We start from the raw sequence: 17,851 nt of genomic DNA, 5'->3' as shown, positions 1-17,851 counted from the left end.
GTCCCATTGAATCGTGTCGTGGGTTTCAGACTCAGGTAGTTTTAGAGTGGTGATTTACTAGCGAGGCACTCCCGCACATGGACAGGTCACGAAGTTATGCCGGCAACGGTGAATCACATGTTCGCATTCATACATTGAGTGGACGAATCCCGCAGAATGATCCGAGAAATTCCTCAGTAAGTGCACCAGCCGCCCTAGCGCTCACCTTTGTGACAGTCGGAAGTTGTCCCCATTGGATCAACGTCATAGAGGAACACTGTCAGAATAGGTGGAAACCGTGGAGCGGAATCAGGAAATGCAATTCCGACGAAAAGGGCGGTCGATCCACTAGCATTGACCACCAAACCATCATCAAAACGCGGGGAACCGGGTGTTGCAAAGAAATTTCCGCCCAATTATAAATAATGGTGCGAAATAATTGTCTCACGGACTACTTGACACGTCAGCCCGTGTAGGAATCCAATTACTATTGCCAACATGTTTGTCGTCGAGCTGATCCAGAGTTTTGCTCGTGGTACGACTCATCACCCTCTTGAACTATTGCTCAAGCTTATTGCCCTGGTTGTCTCCTTTTATTTTATTGCCAATGAGGTGGTTCGGCTCAAGGCACGGTTACCCGCTTGGCATGGCCCAAAAGGACTCCCCGTCGTCGGAAATCTGCGTCAGCTCGGCGGGAATGCTTCTCAAAAGTATCGGGAATGGGCGAAGGAGTTTGGTCCAGTATACCAGGTTCAGCTAGGCAACCTGCCAGTTCTTGTTGTCAATACTGCTGCTGCTGCCAAAGTTATGTTCGGGAACAATTCCCAAGCAACTGCCTCTCGTCCCGAGCTGTACACTTTCCACAAGGTTTGAGCTATCATCCACCGAGTTTCAAAAAGTCACCGTTATTGACACCAGAAAGATAGTCGCAAATACTGCTGGTACCACGATTGGCACATCCCCGTACAACGAGTCTCTCAAGAGAAGGAGAAAGGGTGCGGCATCTGCCCTCAATCGGCCTTCCATCGAGACATATATTCCTCACCTGGACTTGGAGACGAGAGATTTCCTCAAAGATGCCCTCCGCTATGGCGAAGGAGGCGGTCTGCCAATTGATCCTATGCCTCTTGTCCAAAGACTAAGTCTTTCTCTGGCTGTCACGCTCAACTGGGGTGTAAGAGTTCCTAGTCATGACGATGGACTATTTAAGGAAATCACCACGGTCGAAGGCGAGATCAGCCGCACCAGAAGCGTCACCGACAATGTGCAGGATTACATTCCTCTACTGAGACTCAATCCCTTCTCTACTGGCAAGCGCAACGCTGTAGAGATGAGGTCTCGTCGAGACAAGTATTTGTCCAAGCTGAACGACGACCTCAAGGAGAAGATTCGGAATGGGACCCACAGTCCTTGTATCCAGGCAAATGTTATGCTCGACGAAGAAGCAAAACTCAACAACGTCGAGCTGACCTCTATCAGCTTGACGATGCTATCGGCCGGGTTTGAGACATTCACCGCAGTCTCGACATGGGGTATCGCGTTCTTGGCCACACATCCTGAGATTCAGCAAAAGGCTTTTGACGCCATTCGGGAAACCTACGACGAGACGAATCCTCTTTGTGACGCGTATGATGATCAGACGGTCCCTTATGTTCGCGCTTTCGTGCGTGAATGCTTAAGGTATGGCTATCCTCAGTGCAACAGAAAAGACATACGGACTGACGATAACTTCGATAGATACTTTACTGTTCTCCGACTCTCTCTGCCTCGTTCCACAAATAAGGAATTTGTTTATGAGGGTAAACCTATTCCCAAGGGCACGATGGTTTTCCTCAACTCCTGGGCCTGCAACATGGGTTGGTCACCCTCTGACTTTTCACACAGCCGATGAGACTGATTGTTTGGCAGACAAAGAGCTGTGGCACGATGCCGAGATCTTCCGCCCTGAGCGCTGGCTAGAGAACCCCGAAGCTCCTATGTTCACTTATGGAATGGGTTACCGCATGTGCGCCGGGACTATTCTGGCCAATCGCGAGCTGTACACCACTTTCCTCCGTATGCTGGCCAGCTTCGAGCTGTCCTCGACCACCAAGATCGACACAGATCCCATCACCGGAGCCGCCGACTTGACAAACTTGATCATCACGCCGGCACATTATCAAGTCACCTTTACGCCCCGTAATGAAACGGCGCTGAGGGCAGCGTTGGCCACTGAAAATACACACTAAAACTCCATCGGTCGTCTAATTAGGCAAAGCAAACTGGAAGTGCGTTATAGCACAAGGCAGCCGTCTGTCTCAAAGAGCAGCGCTAGTGTTTTTTTACGCCTGCTTACCCTGCGGTCCGAATTCCCTGGTATGATGGAGAGGTGCAAGCACCTCTTATAGTACATGGCATATCAGTGTATTGTATTGGTTCAAGGAGGCGTACATCAATCCAATTCGACTAACATCAAGTCCTAATACTCCTTTTTAGTAACGTAATGCTGTTCAAGCATGTCCTGACCGTTAACGCATGAACCAAGGAACTCATGCCCTATCCTATCGAATACAAATGCTGCCTCAAGCTCCAAATCATCGCTTGTAATAGAATTTGCGTCATAGAAGTTGTGTAAAACGGCTAACGCACTATCATAACAACTTCCGTTTCCTCCTACGAGATGGACTGTTGCGTTAAGCATAATATTGCCCACCTCATCTGGGTAGGCTTCGAGAAGCAAAGTGATATTTGGGGTGCCGCGGGGTGCAGGTGAGATACAATCTAGTCTGAGGACGACCACCTCATCGTTCTTCCTGACTTCGGGAATCTCGCCTTGGAAGACTGAAATGATGACGGTTGACTTGCCGTTTACTGTCGTGGTGAGGTTCAAAATCCTGCTAGCTGGTAATATTGTCCACCGTTGAAATGCCCGCAAAGACCCCCCACCAATAGTTTCAACACTTAAAGATCTTGCTTGTAAAGAGAAATTACCAAGAACATCTTCGTATCGTTCATGCCCGGCAAGGATCTCGGCTATAACCGCCGCGCCATATGTCGCAGATTCATCGTGATCCAAGGTGCCTGGCACCAGATCGGAATCCTTTCGATCGCCCCAGCCCACGGCGCGTTTTCCCTCAAATAGGGATTCTATCACGGATCGAACTTGTAGATTCCGTGTGTATTCACCCGTGACCACAAGTCGAACAACGTCTGTACGTGACAGGTTTGCCTTTTGGATGGCCCTGTCCACATATTCAAGTGTCTGCTCGAAGAGGCCTATCTTGACTGGACCGAAACGATAGGAACCCGTAGATCGCTTTCCTTCGACGATTTTCCCTATTTCCTTGCCGAGTTCATGGTCGCTGACTGTAGTGAGATGGTCGAATACTCCCATGTCTACTTCGGCAACGGACACTTCAAAGTGAGCCCTTCCCAGTTGGTAAAAGACGACGTGACCAGATTCATCCTCCAACTTTTCTATGCCGTATCCGAGTCCGACGGCAGCGTAAGTGTTTATCATTCGCAAAACTTCCAAGCCAACGGACTCTCCAGCATTTTTCACAATGCTGCGGTAGTTCTCGCTGTAGTGCGCAGGAACGGCTACAACTACAGCCCCGAAAGCCTGTTGTGTCCAAGCCTCGGCAGTGCCCTTGAGTTTGCGGAAGATTTCTGACAATGTCTCTCGAGACATGTAACCTTCACTGAGGTCAACGTTGGGGCCATCCGAAGAGCAAGGGTTCTTAATGACGGCGTGCATGAAATAATCGGGTTCTGTGATTTCGCACACCATGTATCTCCTCAAAACCAGCGAAGGCTTGCTAGAGAGCCCTCGTGGACCTTACTTAATGTTGAACAACGCGTTCGAAATACTCGGATTAGAATATATATGGTTTAACCTGTTGTTTGTTTTCAGAACAGCATTGCCTGTATTGGTAAGAATTAATACCCAAGGTGATCTCCTTTGAAAGCAAACTTACTATGGCCAGTAAGAGGTATTCTGATGGCGCCACGCTGAATCTTGCCAACACTTGAAAATGAAGGTCCAATAATCTTGAAATTTCATTGCTATCAATAAAAAAGCCCGTTGATACAGCAAGTAGAACTCACAATGGCGATTATATGCGACTGTTCTTCAATATCTCGCTCAGAAGCTTCAGGATTGACTGCAATGCATGGCAGCACGAGTATAATTACAGCAAGAGCCATAAGTAGTGCTTGTTGACTGGTGGAAATTCTTCTCGGTTGACCCATAATCGACTATTTATTCTCTGAGTTGGAGGGAAGCCGCGTCTCTACAGCTCGAGGCGTGGGAAAGCTAAAACATGGCCATACTCCAGACTTCGATATTAGTGATGGAAAAGTCTCGCAGATGTTAGTGAATGTTTCGTTTCTCATGGCCTAACCCCCATTCGTGGTACTTACCTATTTGAAATTTTTTCAATTCTAGTCAATAGTGAGGTTGTGTTTGAAGACGCATTCTATTTACGAAAATACTAGCTCGGCTGCTTAGTGAGCAGCAAAATAGAGCGAGTTATGCTCAACTCATATGTGACTAAGCATCCACAGTAAACAGGTCAACATCATTGAAGCTAGATGTGATACAAGACACCTTGGTGAAGAACTCAGTTTATTTGTAATGGTGAAACAAAGAGACGAAAGGCAGAAAATTACAGACCATCGTATCATTGATACTTTGCATGCGAGTATTAATAAGATAGCTGTAGCCCAAGTACCCCGGTATTCGTGCATGGGGGTAAAGACCAGTGCGCGACGCGGCCCAACCGGTCCCAGCCGGCATCGGCCGCCCCACTCGCGGCTTCCTTATCGTTCCCGTAGCTCCGATAAGGCTCTTAACAACGAGCCAAACCACGTCCGTCATTCTCCCTGCTACCTACTTCTCTCTCACTCACTCTGTCTCTGTCTCTGTTTCTCTCTTGGAGTTGCCCGCATCAAAAGCTCTCCCACACACCAGGCCGTCACCATTCCAGAGCTAAGCCAGCGAGCATGACGAACGCACGCTCGGCATGACTGATCCCACGTACACCGTCTTCGTCCGACTGCCCATTCTCCGGGGCGACTTCACGGATCCCCTTCCGGTATGTCCATCCCGCCCGTTGACTGATCGGTCTTGGTGTTTAGTCGCCGATGCTGATGCCATTCCCACCATCGTAGGTCAACTGGGATGCCACCAAGGACGATGTGCTGTGGAACATTCTGTCCAACGCGGCCAAAACCGAGATTGACTGTAGGCTGAAGATGCGCTCCCCTTCCTTTGGATGTTGCCAACTAACTGTTGACAGGGAACGAACTGTTCGTGTCCCTAACTGAGCTCGACCTCTACTTGAAGCTAACCCGGCCACCAGAGCCGCGCATTTCGATGTGACTGTCGACTTCCTCCTACAACAAGTAGCCTACCTAACCGAGCGACACACCGCCCAGCTGCGGGCTCAGGTCCGGAAAGCCACAGCTGCCGCCAAGGGCTCCTCCGGTCCCTCTCCCATCCCCGGCGCCGAGCCTCAGGGCCACCAGAGAACCGCATCCGCCCTTTCCGTCCGTCGCGATTCTCCTCTCCCACGAACCGAAACTAGCACGCCTGCCACCCCGATCACGAGTTCCTTACGACCCAACATCTCCCGCCATGGCTCTGCCGGCACCGTAACACACAATCTGGGCGGCGGCGGCGGCTCCTCAACTCGCCAGAGCAAGCCTGCAACATCGCGTGCATCCAACGAGACCCAGCGACGTCGCCTGTCATCGCTGCCCATCCAGGTTACACCCCGCAGTCCCGAGCCAACATCGCCCGCTGCCGACGAACTGAGCTCCCCCACATCCTCTGACGACGAGTCTAGCCCTGCACAGTCGCGCATCATCCGTCGCCCTCCTCGCTTTCAGCAACGTGACGGGCCCGTCGACCTCGACGATGAAGACGAAGACACCGAACCTGCATTCCTACAATACAAGCCGCAGTCGTCCAATACATCGGCGCAGGACCTGGGCTCCACTCTGCGGGGTGACCCCCGAAACGCCCGACGGACACCAAAGGGCAAGGAGAGGATACATTATTCCGAGACGTCGGATTCGTCTACCAGCTCACCAGCTATGGTGTCCCGCGGCCCTTCGACTGGAGAGCGTCGTCCAGCAGGCCCGCTCTCTCCACGGCGCCCGTCAGAGTTGGCCGGCAAGAGCCTGAGTAGAAAGGGATACTCGCGGGACGGAAGCGACGGGACGCCCAGCATGGGCAGCAGTTTCAGTGACTTGGACGGTATGTTCTCCACCAAGTTTAGTCCGCGCATTGCTAACGAGCGGCAGACGCCTCGGTTACGCAGTCCGCGCTCGAGGAGGCTCTCGCGAGTAAGATGCAAGATGGCGCCATCGGGAGCAGGTTCAGCATTAGTCAAGCGTTTAGAAGCCGCTACATGCCCAAGCCCGGTCAGCAGTAGATAAACAGCATCAGGACTGGCAATTTTGTATCACAGTTCATTATGAAACGGTTGGGTCGCGAAGCATTTTTGGCGTTTCAGGTAAGATCATGAATGGGGAGTCAGACTGTTAGTTATGCTTATTGTGTATTGGATATCAGTTCTGGTGTTGGCGTCCAATACATGTCCGCCGCCACACTTGGAGCCAGCCACAGACTGGCTGGCTATTCATGTTTCCCCTCCCCGGTAAACCGAAGTGCACTGACAAGCTAGTTGGTCAATATGCAAGCACCAAATTGCGTGAGATGCAATCAGAACGGAATCTGGCAGTATTTGTGTTCAAACTGACCAATCCAATCCTCAGCCAAGAGCTATATACAGTAAATGCTCCAACACCAGATGCGCAAATCCAAGATCCCTTGTTTTATGGATCTCGAACCAGGCTTCTTGAGCAGCACAATGATCATTATCGAACAAGAAGAAAAAAGACCGCACTTTCCCATCAAAACGCCTCTCGCTTTATCGTCACCCCAAATTTCCTCCCATCCTGCATCTCGTGGCTCTCGGCACTTTCGACTTTTGCATCGTCAGTTTGCATCACATCACCTCCGTCGAGAGCGAGCTTACCCTTGGCCTCTTCGATCTGGGCTCCCTCGTACGGATCCCAAACCTTCTTGTTCCGGGGTGGAAGGGATCTTGGCGGCGGCGACGGCGGCGGCAGACTCGCCACTCTCACCTCCGGCCGGAACGACCCGCCGTCACTCTTGACATTCCCCGTGCCTTGCAAGTGGAGCTCGTCGTCGTCCACCCTCTCGCCGTTCTTCTCCCGGCGTTTCTTGGCATTGTGGGCGCGGTAGAACAGGAGAGAACCGACGACGCCGACAAAGACGGTGAGGGTGCCGACGATGGCCCCGATCTCGACGGGCGTGAGGGCTCGTGGCGGCGGCGCGGGCTGTTCGCCCGTGCGCGTGTCCCCTTCGAAGAAAGACATGGCGTCGAAGCCGGGTTGTTTGCGTGCGCGGAACGGCAGCGATGGATGGTGGTGGCGGCGGACACCAGGTCCGTGGGCCAACGGAGCGAAGGGGAGGCTCAAGGGCCTCGCGAGGAGAGGCGTTTGGATGGCGGTCCGGGCGAAGAGGGCGGCTTATCACCGAATCTAGACAGGGCAACTCGGTAGGGGGTTTTCGCTGATGGGGGTGGCGATGCGATGGAAAGCTTGGAGCACACGGCGGCGGTTGGGCGAGGCAGGGAAACGGTGAACCAAAGATTCGGGAAAGGATGAGAGCAAGAAAGTGTCCCCGAGGAAACAAAGCGCACCGTTGTGTTTTTTTCTTCCCGCAGAAGAATGGCAAATGAAGAAAGAATGACTGACACTGACTGACTCTTGGGACCATGGGGTTATGTGCCCGGGCCCTTGTCTTCGTGGCATACCTCTCCCTCTTCTCCCTCGCACTATCAACCCCCTTCCCCAAGGCCAGTCCGCGTCTGCTTTGCATATTTTGCTTCACACTGCTAACGGTATCGTCTCTGATGGATCGTACGAGTCTTTCTTTCATGCGGCTAGCCGGCATTGACCGTCCCGGTTTGCAGTTTGTTCTCCCAACGGACGTACGATGCCACTGGAGGACACTGGGTGATACGTACGCTGGTACAGCAACCCCCCCTCTTCTACCGGGAAATCGTGACGGGGCAGAAATGCCGATCGAGCTGGAATAAGAAACGTGTTGGTCTGCACGCCTCCCGAGCGGTCAAGCGGGATAATGCTCCGTCATGGATTGTCGCCTACACTACCCGGGGTTCCGCTCATGTCAAGCTTCTTCTTGACAGCCAACATAGCCCTGTCCATTGTTTCCTTGCCCCTCTGCGCCGTTATTTCCCTCCCCCTTTGTCACCGAAACCTCCAGAGCCGGACCCGATTGTTTGCTTGCCCACAGGAATGGGCCCTGCCCCGCCCCGCCCCCCATCTGTCTTGTCTTGCTCTCCTCCCTCGATCGTACTACATGACAAGAATTCTTGAAACCAGGGTCGTCCAGTTACGGCGCCGAGAAAGTCTTGGAAACAACTCTGCCTGACTGTCCAGCATGTCTCAAACGCAAGCGCAGGCGAGACCTATTTCCCATAGGTAGACAGACTCTGAGGGGAGGGGAGGGGGGGGGCTCCCGTCTCGTCACCGAGACGCGCAACCTCGAGCTGGGCTGGTTTGTTGTCTTCTCCAGCCCGGCTCCCTCTCTGTCGGGGTATCTAGAGGGTCGTCGAGCTCGGCTACGCGCATCTGAGGTGAAAGGTCGAGAGACACTGTCCCCTTGCTCCCGAAACGGTCCAGTCCAGTCCAGCACGACTGCCAGGTTTCATCCCGCTCTCGTCACGTAACGAGGACACAAGCAGGCCGCCCCAGCCCTTGCACGAAACCAGCTTCATCCTCTCCTCCCCTTCCCATTCCAAGTCCAGAGAAAGCTTTCGCCAATCTCCCAACCAACTCGTTGGATGGCATGAACCGGTTGAGAGATTCGAGGGAGGGGCGTTGGCTCGGGATCGAAATTGAGATTGGTCACCAACGTTTCTTTTTCTTTTTTTCTTAATCCTCCCCCCCTGTCAAGGGTGGCTGAGACGCGGGCTTCGGGTGCTCGCGAAGCCCTCGCATATCTGCTGCAGCGTACGTTGGGCTTCCCAAGCCTCCCCGTCCCCTCCCCATGGGGGAAGAAGAGCGCACGGATTTCTCACCTGTCAAGGAGACACACTTTGCACTAGAGGCTTCGTGCAACGGTCCGACGCGTCGATGTACCTCCTTCGATCGATTGATGGAGGGGGCGTATGGTGCGCATGAGAGATCCAGCATGTCACCGCTGGCGGGCACGACGAGACCGCTGATGTAGGATCCGGGCCCGTCTGGGGTTGGACCAGTCCCGCGCGGCATCGCACCAATCTACAGCTGCATGCCGAGACGGGACGCACTCATCCTACCCGCATGCTGCTGCGCGATGATGTTGGTAAGCCCCCCCCCCCCCTGCCCCTCCGATCATTTGGTACACGACCTGGCAAAGCCGTTAAAGGCTGACATACCAACTAATGTTGGCAATCAGAAGCCACGTCCGGGCTTGTCGATAGTGTGGCCACAGAGTGCGGATGACGTGCAGGGAAATCAAACATCGACGACAAGGGTCAATGATAGGTCCTTGAGTGTCGCTTACGGATACGTTTCTGACGACGTCCTATCCTCAAACTTCACCAAACATGAAAGCTGCATCAATCCATCCTGTGCAATCTCAAGTAACTCACCGCCAAACCCCTCCTTTCATTATACAGGAGCCCCCCCCTCCCCCTTCTCGACGGCCTCCTAAGCCGGCGTAAAACTAAGTAGCACGTCATTTGCCAGCTTCGCCGTGATCCCCAGCGTCTGCTGCATCGGTCTGTCGTCCCTCGGTGAGATGTCCTTGAACGTCTGTAAGACCCTCACCACGAAGTAGCTCATCTGCGTCAGCGCGAACTGCTGGCCGATGCAGATCCGGGGGCCGCCGGAGAACGGGATATAGTCCCACCTGCAGTAGGCCAAAGAGCGATTAGTAAAAAGACGCATACGCCGCTCGCATAGGGGATGGGTGGGCGGGGAGGGGAAAACGTACGTGGGCCGCCTCTCCTCCCAGCGCTCGGGGCGGAACTCGTCGGCGTCCTCGCCGTAAAGGTCCTTCCTCCGTTGCATGTGGAAGATTGACCACCGCACCAGTGTGCCCTTCGTGAGGAAGACGGGAGCCTTGCCGTCGGGCCCGCCGCCCATGGGGAGCGTGGTGTCCCGTTCTGTACCGCGAGACATGGTTACGACGGTCGGGTAAAGCCGCAGAACTAGAACTGATCAGCACTTCAGGTCTTGGGCCCCAACCTTCAACACTCCAGCCACATCCGGGCCGTCGCGCGCGCATGCGTAAGAATATAGGGGCCAAGGGAGGGGGGGGGGAGGGGGTGATGGACGTACTCTCCTTGAGCACCATATTGAGGTACTTCATATCCTTCATCTCCTCCCACGACGGCTGCCGCCCCTGCAGCTCGTCAACCTCGCGCCGCAGCTTCCGCATGACGTCCCCGTCGCGCGCCAGGATCCAGAACAGCGACGACAGCGTCGAGGCCGTCGTGTCGCGCCCCGCGAGGATCATGGACAGCAGCTGCGCGCGGACGTACTCGGGCGTCACGCCCGGCTGCCCCATGACCTCGTTGAGGAACACATATCCCCGCTCCGGGTCGGCCTTGTCGGTCTTGCCCTTGCTGGCCGCGAGCTCGTCGCGCGCGCGCTCGATGTACCGGTCGCAGAAGCGGTGGATGGTCGCGAGCCCCTCGTGCCACTTCTTGTCGTTGTCCAGGAAGGCCAAGAGGCCGAGGCGCGTGCGGAGGGCCGAGCGGACTGTGATGTACTCAAAGGTCGAGGTGAAGTGGCGAGCCTCGGGGGACGGCTCCGTGAGCATGTTTGTCGAGTGCCCAAACCTATCGGATACTCGTCAGTACGGCGAAAGGGGAACAAAAGATAAGGAAGAAAAGATAGAAAAATCAAAAAATAAAAGACCGGCGACCCTCTGAGAGACTTACATAAAATCCGTCGCCGAGTCCATCGTCATCATGTACAACAGCTCTTGCAGATCCACCGTCGAGCCGTCCTTCGGGATCCTCGCCATCAGGTTCCCGACATGCCTCTCGAAGCATCTCAAGTCCGCAATCTGGTTCCTCACAAAGGTCGGCCTCATCATCGCCCTGGCCCTATGCCACACGTCCCCGTTGGAGGAGAAGATGGATTCCGGCCCCAGTATCGGTAGCGTCACGTCCCTGCGCGGCCCCGTGATGGAGAAGTCGTTAAAGTTGGTGGCCAGCATCTCCTTCACGTTGGCCGGCTCGTCCGTCATGAGCATCCACCCCGTCGGCGTCTTAAACCACCACGTGTGGCCCAGTTTCGCGAACACGGTCTGCCACCACTCGAGCACGCCGTGGTCGCGCTGGCGCGCGAGCGAGGCCCGCACCCAGTCGCTGCCGAACACCGGGTCCGTGTGCGGGTACGCGGGGGTGTCGCCGCAACCGCGGGCCCTCGCCTTGAAGAGAAACCATGCCTTGTTGTACAGCACCAGGGCGGGGAGGAACACGAGGGCGGCAAGGAGGGGGTGTGCGTGGGCGTGGAAGGAAGTGAGCTGGGAGTTGTGAGTCCAGCGGACGTACGTCTCGGCGGCGGTCCAGAGAACATAACCGCCCAGGACGGTCGACGAGGCAAGGTAAAAATGTTCCCGCGCCATGCTGTGCTCTTTTTTTCGATTTGATTGGGGAGTGCGCCGGGTTCTGCAGTCCGAAGGGGAGCAGAGGAGCTGTCCCGTGTATCTATACTTTTCCTCTTCCTCCAGGCCACATATGATCCATCAGCCAGCCGGCAGTCTCCCAGGTGGTCGTCGGAAGTCTGTGCCGCAAGCTTCCAAAACGCTATATGTGCCGAGACGTCCAGCGGGGTTTGTCTTCACGTCACACGCGTCCGTGGTGTGCCCTTCACATACCCACCAGGCGTGCAGAAGTCCCCTTCAGCCCGCAGCCCGCAGACTACCTAGCTTCCCGCCAACAGTGCCTCTTCCCAGTAATAATGCCGCCTCTCGGTTTTGCGCAGGGATTTTTCTTTGACTGTAACGCCATAGGCTTTTACACTAGCTCAGATTGCCTCCAACTTGGACTAGTTACCCGAGTACCAGATCATCCGGACCCCTCCCCGCATGTTAGACGAACCAAACAAGCATCGCCAGCTGCGCGGTGTTGATCCGTCACGGCCCCGCCCCCCGCCTCCCAATCAGCCGCCAGCAAGCCTTTGGGAATCCACCCGGAATGGAGATGTGGTATTCAATCAGCTCTCGGCCTAGGCCTCGGTTCTCAAAGAGGCAATGCAGTCCCGAACGGATCCAGATAGGCGCGTGTTGTTCTCCAAGAAAACTGTCAGAAGGTACTTTGGTGTTGCATCGCCATGAGAAAGCGAAAACTGACTGTCGTCGAGTCCACACCCCGGAAGCTTTCTGGTGGTGACGGATGTGAGAACACATGAACCAAGGGTGTGGGCTATCTGGCCACTCACCTTGCTGGAAGATGCGGGAAACCTATCTCGGCCGTGTCGTCGTTCTCGGCGTCCAACAATCTTGTCCGATCAACCCAGGTCGCTGGCATTCTGTCTCGGTCGCCGGCCAGGACATCGGCGCCGTTCCGCCTGAAGGCGAACGACCGGAGCCATCTCAGGGTCAATGACGTCCGATAAACACCTCGGAGCATACGCTCAGTTGCCAAACATTGTCGCGGCCTATTCTTCCACCTTAATCCAACTCACGCAACATACGGGGTCGAAGAAAATGTGTGTGTGCAGAGCAGCCACGAGGCCCTTTCATTACAATTGGCATCATCTATATATATACAAGTTGTCATGACGTCGTAAGCTTTTGTTTATTTCCGTCTGCCTTGACTTCAGAGTCGGTCGTGCTGTGGTAGCTGAGAGCGGCTTTCCAGTCGGGTCTTTGAATTAATGCAAGATGATGGCAACCCAACGCGTATGTAAACATCCAAGTATGTTCCAGAAATATGTCCATGTTCGTCCAATAAACGCCGTTAGTAGCGAATGCAAAGTACCCCTGTTGGATGCTCGCCGAGGTTCTTGCTCATTTGCGAGTCATTCGATCCGAGCAGACCGCTGCGATGGTACGCTGTTCCGCAGCGTAGAGTGCCCGTTTATCCTGCTCAATCTCTTCTCTCGGACCATGGGGATCCTCGTGGGACGGGCTGAGATCGCTGATGTGCCGCTCATTTCAGACACCATGCTGTCTGGTTGTGGCAAATATCGGTGGCCACTCGCATCATTCCCCTTCAGCGGTAGCGAGGTCATTATACCGGTTCCACGTGAGCTTGCTCCGTCGCTGGAAGCATCTTGGTCGATCCCTTTGCCTTTCTCATTCATCTCGTCCGTCTGATGTCGCTTGGCCAAAGCCGCCAGACCCCCGCCCCCGAGAAGCGCGGATCTGAAGTCGTAAAACCGCTGCTGGAGGGGTTTCTTTGATGTTTCGTCCATCATCATCCAAGCAATCCCAACGATAAGCAACCCGAGAACCAGCATCGTTAGGATTGCTGCTCCAGCCGTGTCGCCCGGACTCAAAGGTGGATAATGTGAGACGGCCGGGATTGTCCGTCCAATGTCGCTGCCCCCGCCTCCAGGATTGCCTTGAGAAGTGCCGCCGCCTTCGGCGGTAACGTGGTCCCTGGAGATTCCAACGATGTTGCCGAGGGTGATTTCGAGGGCCGCCATCTGCTGTCCGACACCTTGCATTCCATCCCAAGTCCCGTTCTCGGTCCACTTCAGTCCGCACATGCGTCCGTTCGTTCCACCCCTGCATTGGGCTGCAGCCGCAACAGACGAGGGACGGATCTTGGCCATGATGCGCTCTGTCAAGTGCGGGGCCCATTTGGTGGCGACGGCCAGCCAACGACTGAGATATGCTTTGAAGGACTGCTGGTCAAGGTTGCAGAGATTCACCGTCTCACACGCAACCTCCTGCATGATGTTGCTCTCCGACCCCACAAAGAAAACATCGGCCGCCTTTACAAGCCCATCCAGCCGATTCTTCCACACATCGCTCTTGGTATGGTTGTACATGGCAGCCGCACCGAGGATCATGCCACCGGCATTGTAGCTCCACTGATAGGGCACGATGTTTGTGCAGTTGTACTGAATGTGACCGCCGTCGTAAACGTAATAATCGTCCGTGATAAACTTGACATTCACCATCCATTCCCACGTTTTTTCGGCCCACTCGGAGTAGGATGTGTTGCCAGTATAGAGGGCCAGACGCCCTGCAAGGGCAAAGAAGCAGGCTTGCGAGATGGTGTTCTTGTAGTCGTACCCGAGGTTCCAGTTGAATATCTGCCATCTAAGCCCTCCTCCACAATGGTCGGGATCCCAACGTGCGGCCTGGGTGTTGAAAACTGCTTGTGCCAGCGCAAGCCACTGAGGCTTATCCTTGGGAGGATTCGGAAAGTTAAGCTCGGCGGCGGACATGACAGCAAGTGCCCAGAAGCCCTGGTCGTCGTTGCCTTCGGTCAATGTCTGGTTTTCGGGCATGTAATCGTTATATGTGCCGACTTGGTGGAGAAGTCCTTGGGTGACGACGGCATTCCAGCTATCATCGCCGGTGTAGTACCAGTAATCGATCATAGTGCCCATGAGGGCGCCGGCCTCCCACCCTGGGATGGTGTCAGTCTGCAACCAAGAACCCAACGACCGCGAGAATGTACCTACAGTAGTACGGCAGGGGAAGCAGACCAGGTGTATTGCCCGGTTTATCTCCGTCGTAGAAAGACATGAGGTCTTCCGTCATTGACCTTGCGATGGTCTTGACACTGTCTGCGCACAATACCTGTAAGTAATAACATGATCGAGGAAGGCAATATCACTTACTAGGGTCACTGGGGATCAGATTGTATGCGTTGGTGGACTGGACGATCACCAGCAGTATTGCCGACAAAAGTCGGCTCACAGACCATGATGGCTGACCCCGCAGTGCGGTCATGATGTGAGGAATTGGCGAAAGAGAAGTGATTGGCTTCGACAGACAGCCAGCATGAAAGACGAGATTTGACTGATGAGGAATCCGAGGGGACAGGCCTCGAATAAGGTCGAAAAGAAGAGAGCGTGGGTGCCGTCAAGTAGGAGTAAACAACCGGCCAACAGCTGCATCAAGTGAAGAATTTCCTAGCGTAAACCGGGCAGGGCGTGGTCATGGAATCGAGCCACGTTTGTGCGGCGATGAAGTAGGTCCGGAGAGGTGACGGCCGGCAAGGATGGAAGTCACTATTGTCGCCTCCTTCTCGTACAGCGTGGTTGGACTAGCCACACAAACGCTGACAGCTCGCAGCTGGGGAAAGTACGTGTACTAATATCGGTAGGTAGGTAGTATGATGTATGAATGCGTTTGTGTACCGCATGTGCATGCAGGCCAGACGCCCCTAATAGAGAAGTGACACTTTGTGAGTGTCGAGTCAAGCTGAGTTCAGGCTCGAAGGAACAAGGAGGAATCGGATAGAAGGAATGACGACGGCGGTGTTGCGCTCGCTTGAGTGTTGCTGCTTCCACCTCTATGTTTCGTGCGTTCGCCCGAGGTATCCGAGAGAAGAGGGAAGAGAACAGGTGTAAAAGAGGTGCTTATGACCGTCGGAGTAAATACGAGTTCTAGTCAGGAGGGTCCAGGGTACCAGAAGAAAGATAGAACCGCTTCATTCAAGGGATCGCGGGAAGGCAGGCGACAAGCGGCGGACGTCCACTAATAGCTTCGAAATCAAATACGAGGGTTTCTCTAACAGACAAGATTTGCCCTCGGTTCTTTTAAGACAGGAGGCAGAGAGAGAGGCATGGGAGAACGTGAACATGACGGGTCTGGTGAGACCTCGGGGGGCAAACTAAACATTATTCACGAAACCAGCTGAGCGATGCTCAGCGTAACAATGTCTTACCTGTTGTGATGATCCCATATCCCCTCTTCCCCCTTCCGCGCTGTCCCCAGCAGTCAGTGGTATGTGCCTGGGGGCTTTGGTCTTCTTCATTGTTTTTGCTTCTAGCGTGAAAATGGGCAGCTATGCTTATTTACCATGATTTTTGGTGCTTGTGTAGTGTACTGTTTACCTCATCCCATCTGTGGTCCGTCCGGCTGTGGTCCGAACTCCCTGCCGTCCCATAAGCTTGGTGCTGCAGCTGCACCTTGCTGACTTGTCACTGGCGCATGTCCCAAGTTACAGCGCGAGATAAGCCGACGAGGCCGAAGTTTGTTTGCCGTCAACTTTCGTACGCCCCGGCCTAGGGAGCTGCCTCTCTCTTATTCGAGGTGTACGAGGGGCCTAGGGGCTTGTCCTTCCACCACTGAAACCGGGGGTACCATGTCGTCCTATCTGAAATGTTTTTTTTTTTCCTTTTCTTTTTTCAGCTCTGGCCATAGCCATAGGTATAGCAAGATTCGTCGAACTGATTGACCCAGAAGCCTGTAGTAATGGTGGACAACCAAGAACTCTTGGTCTCGCGACCTCGTCGCGCTCAACTGCACGCGGGCTTCTTGGCATTCGAGGAGAATAACTCAATAACCCGGGGCTGGTTGACGTCGGCGATCATCACAGAGCTTCGGGGATGGTTGCCATTCGATAAACAGTGCCGTGGGTGCCGGGCTTAACGAGAGCCCCACTAACCCAGAAGCCCTGCTCCCGGAACGTGGAAGCCAACCATTGCGCAGGATCAATATGGTAGCGAACGGAGAAATCGTCATGGGCCGTTGCCAAGACGTGCATACTACCGAGAACGGCACCTCTGTGTCTCCTCCAACTTTGGATATCCTCCGTGTGAGGTGCGGTGCTGGAACTCCGCAGACATGGAAACATAAACTCAATCGTTAGTCGTTTCCCGCTGAACCCTCATCATTCTTTTTGTTGTTGTTTTGGTTGCCGTCTATCTCCAGCCGATCGCGGGCTTGTGAAGCTCGGCGCTCGTGCGAGCGGGTGCTCAACATCTGCGAACGACTTAGCCCGGCAGGGCGTCAGCACTTGGCCGCTCCACCCCTTCAGTGCATCCAGCACCCAAGCGACATGATTGGAGGCACGAGACATGAGATGGACAGACACAGAAAGCGCGTTCGTGATGGTGGATCAGTAAGACGATGCGATGCATATGTGAAGGCAGTAGAGCCCGCATTCTTGGCTCAACTAATTTCCGGCGAGAACGCATCTCGCGTTGATCCAGGCACAAGAGAAGCAGCATGCCAGCGGGAGGCCGTATCCCGCAATTCGTGGGGCATCGCCCATCTCTTTGGCATTAAGGCTTGTGATTCCGCAATCCTGTGTCGTAAAGAGCGTAATTAACCCCCGTGCGAATCCATTCCTCGAACCGAATGGAATGACGCGACAAGAGGCCCCATGACTGTCGCGACCAAGTTGATGGATGTTTCGACCTCTCCCAGTCAGCACGCGGACGAAAACGCACAATTTGGTTGCTAGCCAACATTTGGACGGCAAGCTGGTGAAATATCATTGCAACAGTTCGGGGGTAAATGGGGCATCGCAGTCGCAACAGCAGCCGGGAGGGAGCGTGTCTGCAAGCGTGACGCGGGACTTGTCAAACGCTACAGTTGCCGTCGCCTTCATCGCAGTGGCAGTCGATGTCCTCTGTCGTGCAGTATTGGTTCTATTTGCGCGCGTCAACCGCGATGTATCAAGCGGTATATAAATACTGGAGAGGTATCGTCGCTCGACGACAACAAAGCGATCATTCTTCTTGTGCTTGACAAACGTTGCTCGACGTCTGTCTAGACGGCAGGTTAATGATTGCTTAGAACAGCGGTCCCTTACGTTTCTTCGCACTATATCCGTACTCCGTACTGCCGATGCATAAGCACCCTCTCGAAAGTCGCAGCTGCGGATCAAGCCTGCCAGTCACCTGGGTGGGGGGGTTAAAA

At 54.4% G+C, this 17,851-nt stretch overlaps 6 protein-coding genes across 6 annotated transcripts; 2 read left to right on the top strand and 4 right to left on the bottom strand.

The window, feature by feature from the left end:
* Nucleotides 1–451: 451 nt before the first annotated feature.
* Nucleotides 452–2,420, top strand: LY79DRAFT_704857 (cytochrome P450). Its single transcript, XM_060564989.1, has 4 exons — nucleotides 452–846; nucleotides 902–1,659; nucleotides 1,717–1,835; nucleotides 1,888–2,420. Exons 1-4 carry the CDS (start codon nucleotides 478–480, stop codon nucleotides 2,205–2,207), a joined length of 1,566 nt encoding a protein of 521 aa, XP_060412409.1. The 5' UTR covers nucleotides 452–477; the 3' UTR covers nucleotides 2,208–2,420.
* A 14-nt stretch (nucleotides 2,421–2,434) lies between these two features.
* On the bottom strand, nucleotides 2,435–4,149 carry LY79DRAFT_273036 (Hsp70 protein-domain-containing protein; the record flags this gene model as incomplete). Its single annotated transcript, XM_060552038.1, has 3 exons — nucleotides 4,066–4,149; nucleotides 3,936–4,008; nucleotides 2,435–3,882 (listed from the first exon to the last, which is right to left on the bottom strand). Exon 3 carries the CDS (start codon nucleotides 3,746–3,748, stop codon nucleotides 2,438–2,440), a length of 1,311 nt encoding a protein of 436 aa, XP_060412408.1. The 5' UTR covers nucleotides 3,749–3,882; nucleotides 3,936–4,008; nucleotides 4,066–4,149.
* Nucleotides 4,150–4,732: 583 nt separating this feature from the next.
* LY79DRAFT_558996 (uncharacterized protein) lies at nucleotides 4,733–6,864 on the top strand. Its single transcript, XM_060558220.1, has 6 exons — nucleotides 4,733–5,054; nucleotides 5,131–5,203; nucleotides 5,259–5,268; nucleotides 5,322–6,220; nucleotides 6,268–6,479; nucleotides 6,651–6,864. Exons 1-5 carry the CDS (start codon nucleotides 4,983–4,985, stop codon nucleotides 6,396–6,398), a joined length of 1,185 nt encoding a protein of 394 aa, XP_060412407.1. The 5' UTR covers nucleotides 4,733–4,982; the 3' UTR covers nucleotides 6,399–6,479; nucleotides 6,651–6,864.
* Nucleotides 6,865–6,879: 15 nt separating this feature from the next.
* LY79DRAFT_519062 (uncharacterized protein) lies at nucleotides 6,880–7,368 on the bottom strand (the record flags this gene model as incomplete). Its single annotated transcript, XM_060555095.1, has 2 exons — nucleotides 6,880–6,953; nucleotides 7,005–7,368. 2 exons carry the CDS (start codon nucleotides 7,366–7,368, stop codon nucleotides 6,880–6,882), a joined length of 438 nt encoding a protein of 145 aa, XP_060412406.1.
* A 2,343-nt stretch (nucleotides 7,369–9,711) lies between these two features.
* On the bottom strand, nucleotides 9,712–11,641 carry LY79DRAFT_671141 (cytochrome P450; the record flags this gene model as incomplete). Its single annotated transcript, XM_060563876.1, has 4 exons — nucleotides 9,712–9,913; nucleotides 9,998–10,214; nucleotides 10,345–10,847; nucleotides 10,950–11,641. The coding sequence occupies 4 exons, from the start codon at nucleotides 11,639–11,641 to the stop codon at nucleotides 9,712–9,714; spliced, it is 1,614 nt and encodes a 537-aa protein (XP_060412405.1).
* Nucleotides 11,642–13,038: 1,397 nt separating this feature from the next.
* LY79DRAFT_518990 (family 76 glycosyl hydrolase) lies at nucleotides 13,039–14,929 on the bottom strand (the record flags this gene model as incomplete). The annotated part of the gene is made up of 3 exons (XM_060555087.1): nucleotides 13,039–14,603; nucleotides 14,659–14,763; nucleotides 14,818–14,929. 3 exons carry the CDS (start codon nucleotides 14,927–14,929, stop codon nucleotides 13,039–13,041), a joined length of 1,782 nt encoding a protein of 593 aa, XP_060412404.1.
* Nucleotides 14,930–17,851: the final 2,922 nt, after the last annotated feature.

The sequence above is a fragment of the Colletotrichum navitas genome (genome assembly GCF_030913465.1).
Source record: "Colletotrichum navitas strain CBS 125086 chromosome Unknown LY79scaffold_45, whole genome shotgun sequence".
Classification (NCBI taxonomy): Eukaryota; Fungi; Ascomycota; class Sordariomycetes; order Glomerellales; family Glomerellaceae; genus Colletotrichum; species Colletotrichum navitas.
This window is presented reverse-complemented; position numbering and strand designations above follow the sequence as displayed.

Excerpts from the sequence above, each read along its gene's own strand:
- LY79DRAFT_704857 (XM_060564989.1), top strand. The coding sequence starts at position 478 with ATGTTTGTCGTCGAGCTGATCCAGAGTTTTGCTCGTGGTACGACTCAT. Across the intron at positions 847-901 it reads AGCTGTACACTTTCCACAAG|ATAGTCGCAAATACTGCTGG; the intron begins GTTTGAGCTATC and ends GACACCAGAAAG. Across the intron at positions 1,836-1,887 it reads CTCCTGGGCCTGCAACATGG|ACAAAGAGCTGTGGCACGAT; the intron begins GTTGGTCACCCT and ends ATTGTTTGGCAG.
- LY79DRAFT_558996 (XM_060558220.1), top strand. The coding sequence starts at position 4,983 with ATGACTGATCCCACGTACACCGTCTTCGTCCGACTGCCCATTCTCCGG. Across the intron at positions 5,055-5,130 it reads ACTTCACGGATCCCCTTCCG|GTCAACTGGGATGCCACCAA; the intron begins GTATGTCCATCC and ends CCACCATCGTAG. Across the intron at positions 6,221-6,267 it reads CAGTTTCAGTGACTTGGACG|ACGCCTCGGTTACGCAGTCC; the intron begins GTATGTTCTCCA and ends AACGAGCGGCAG.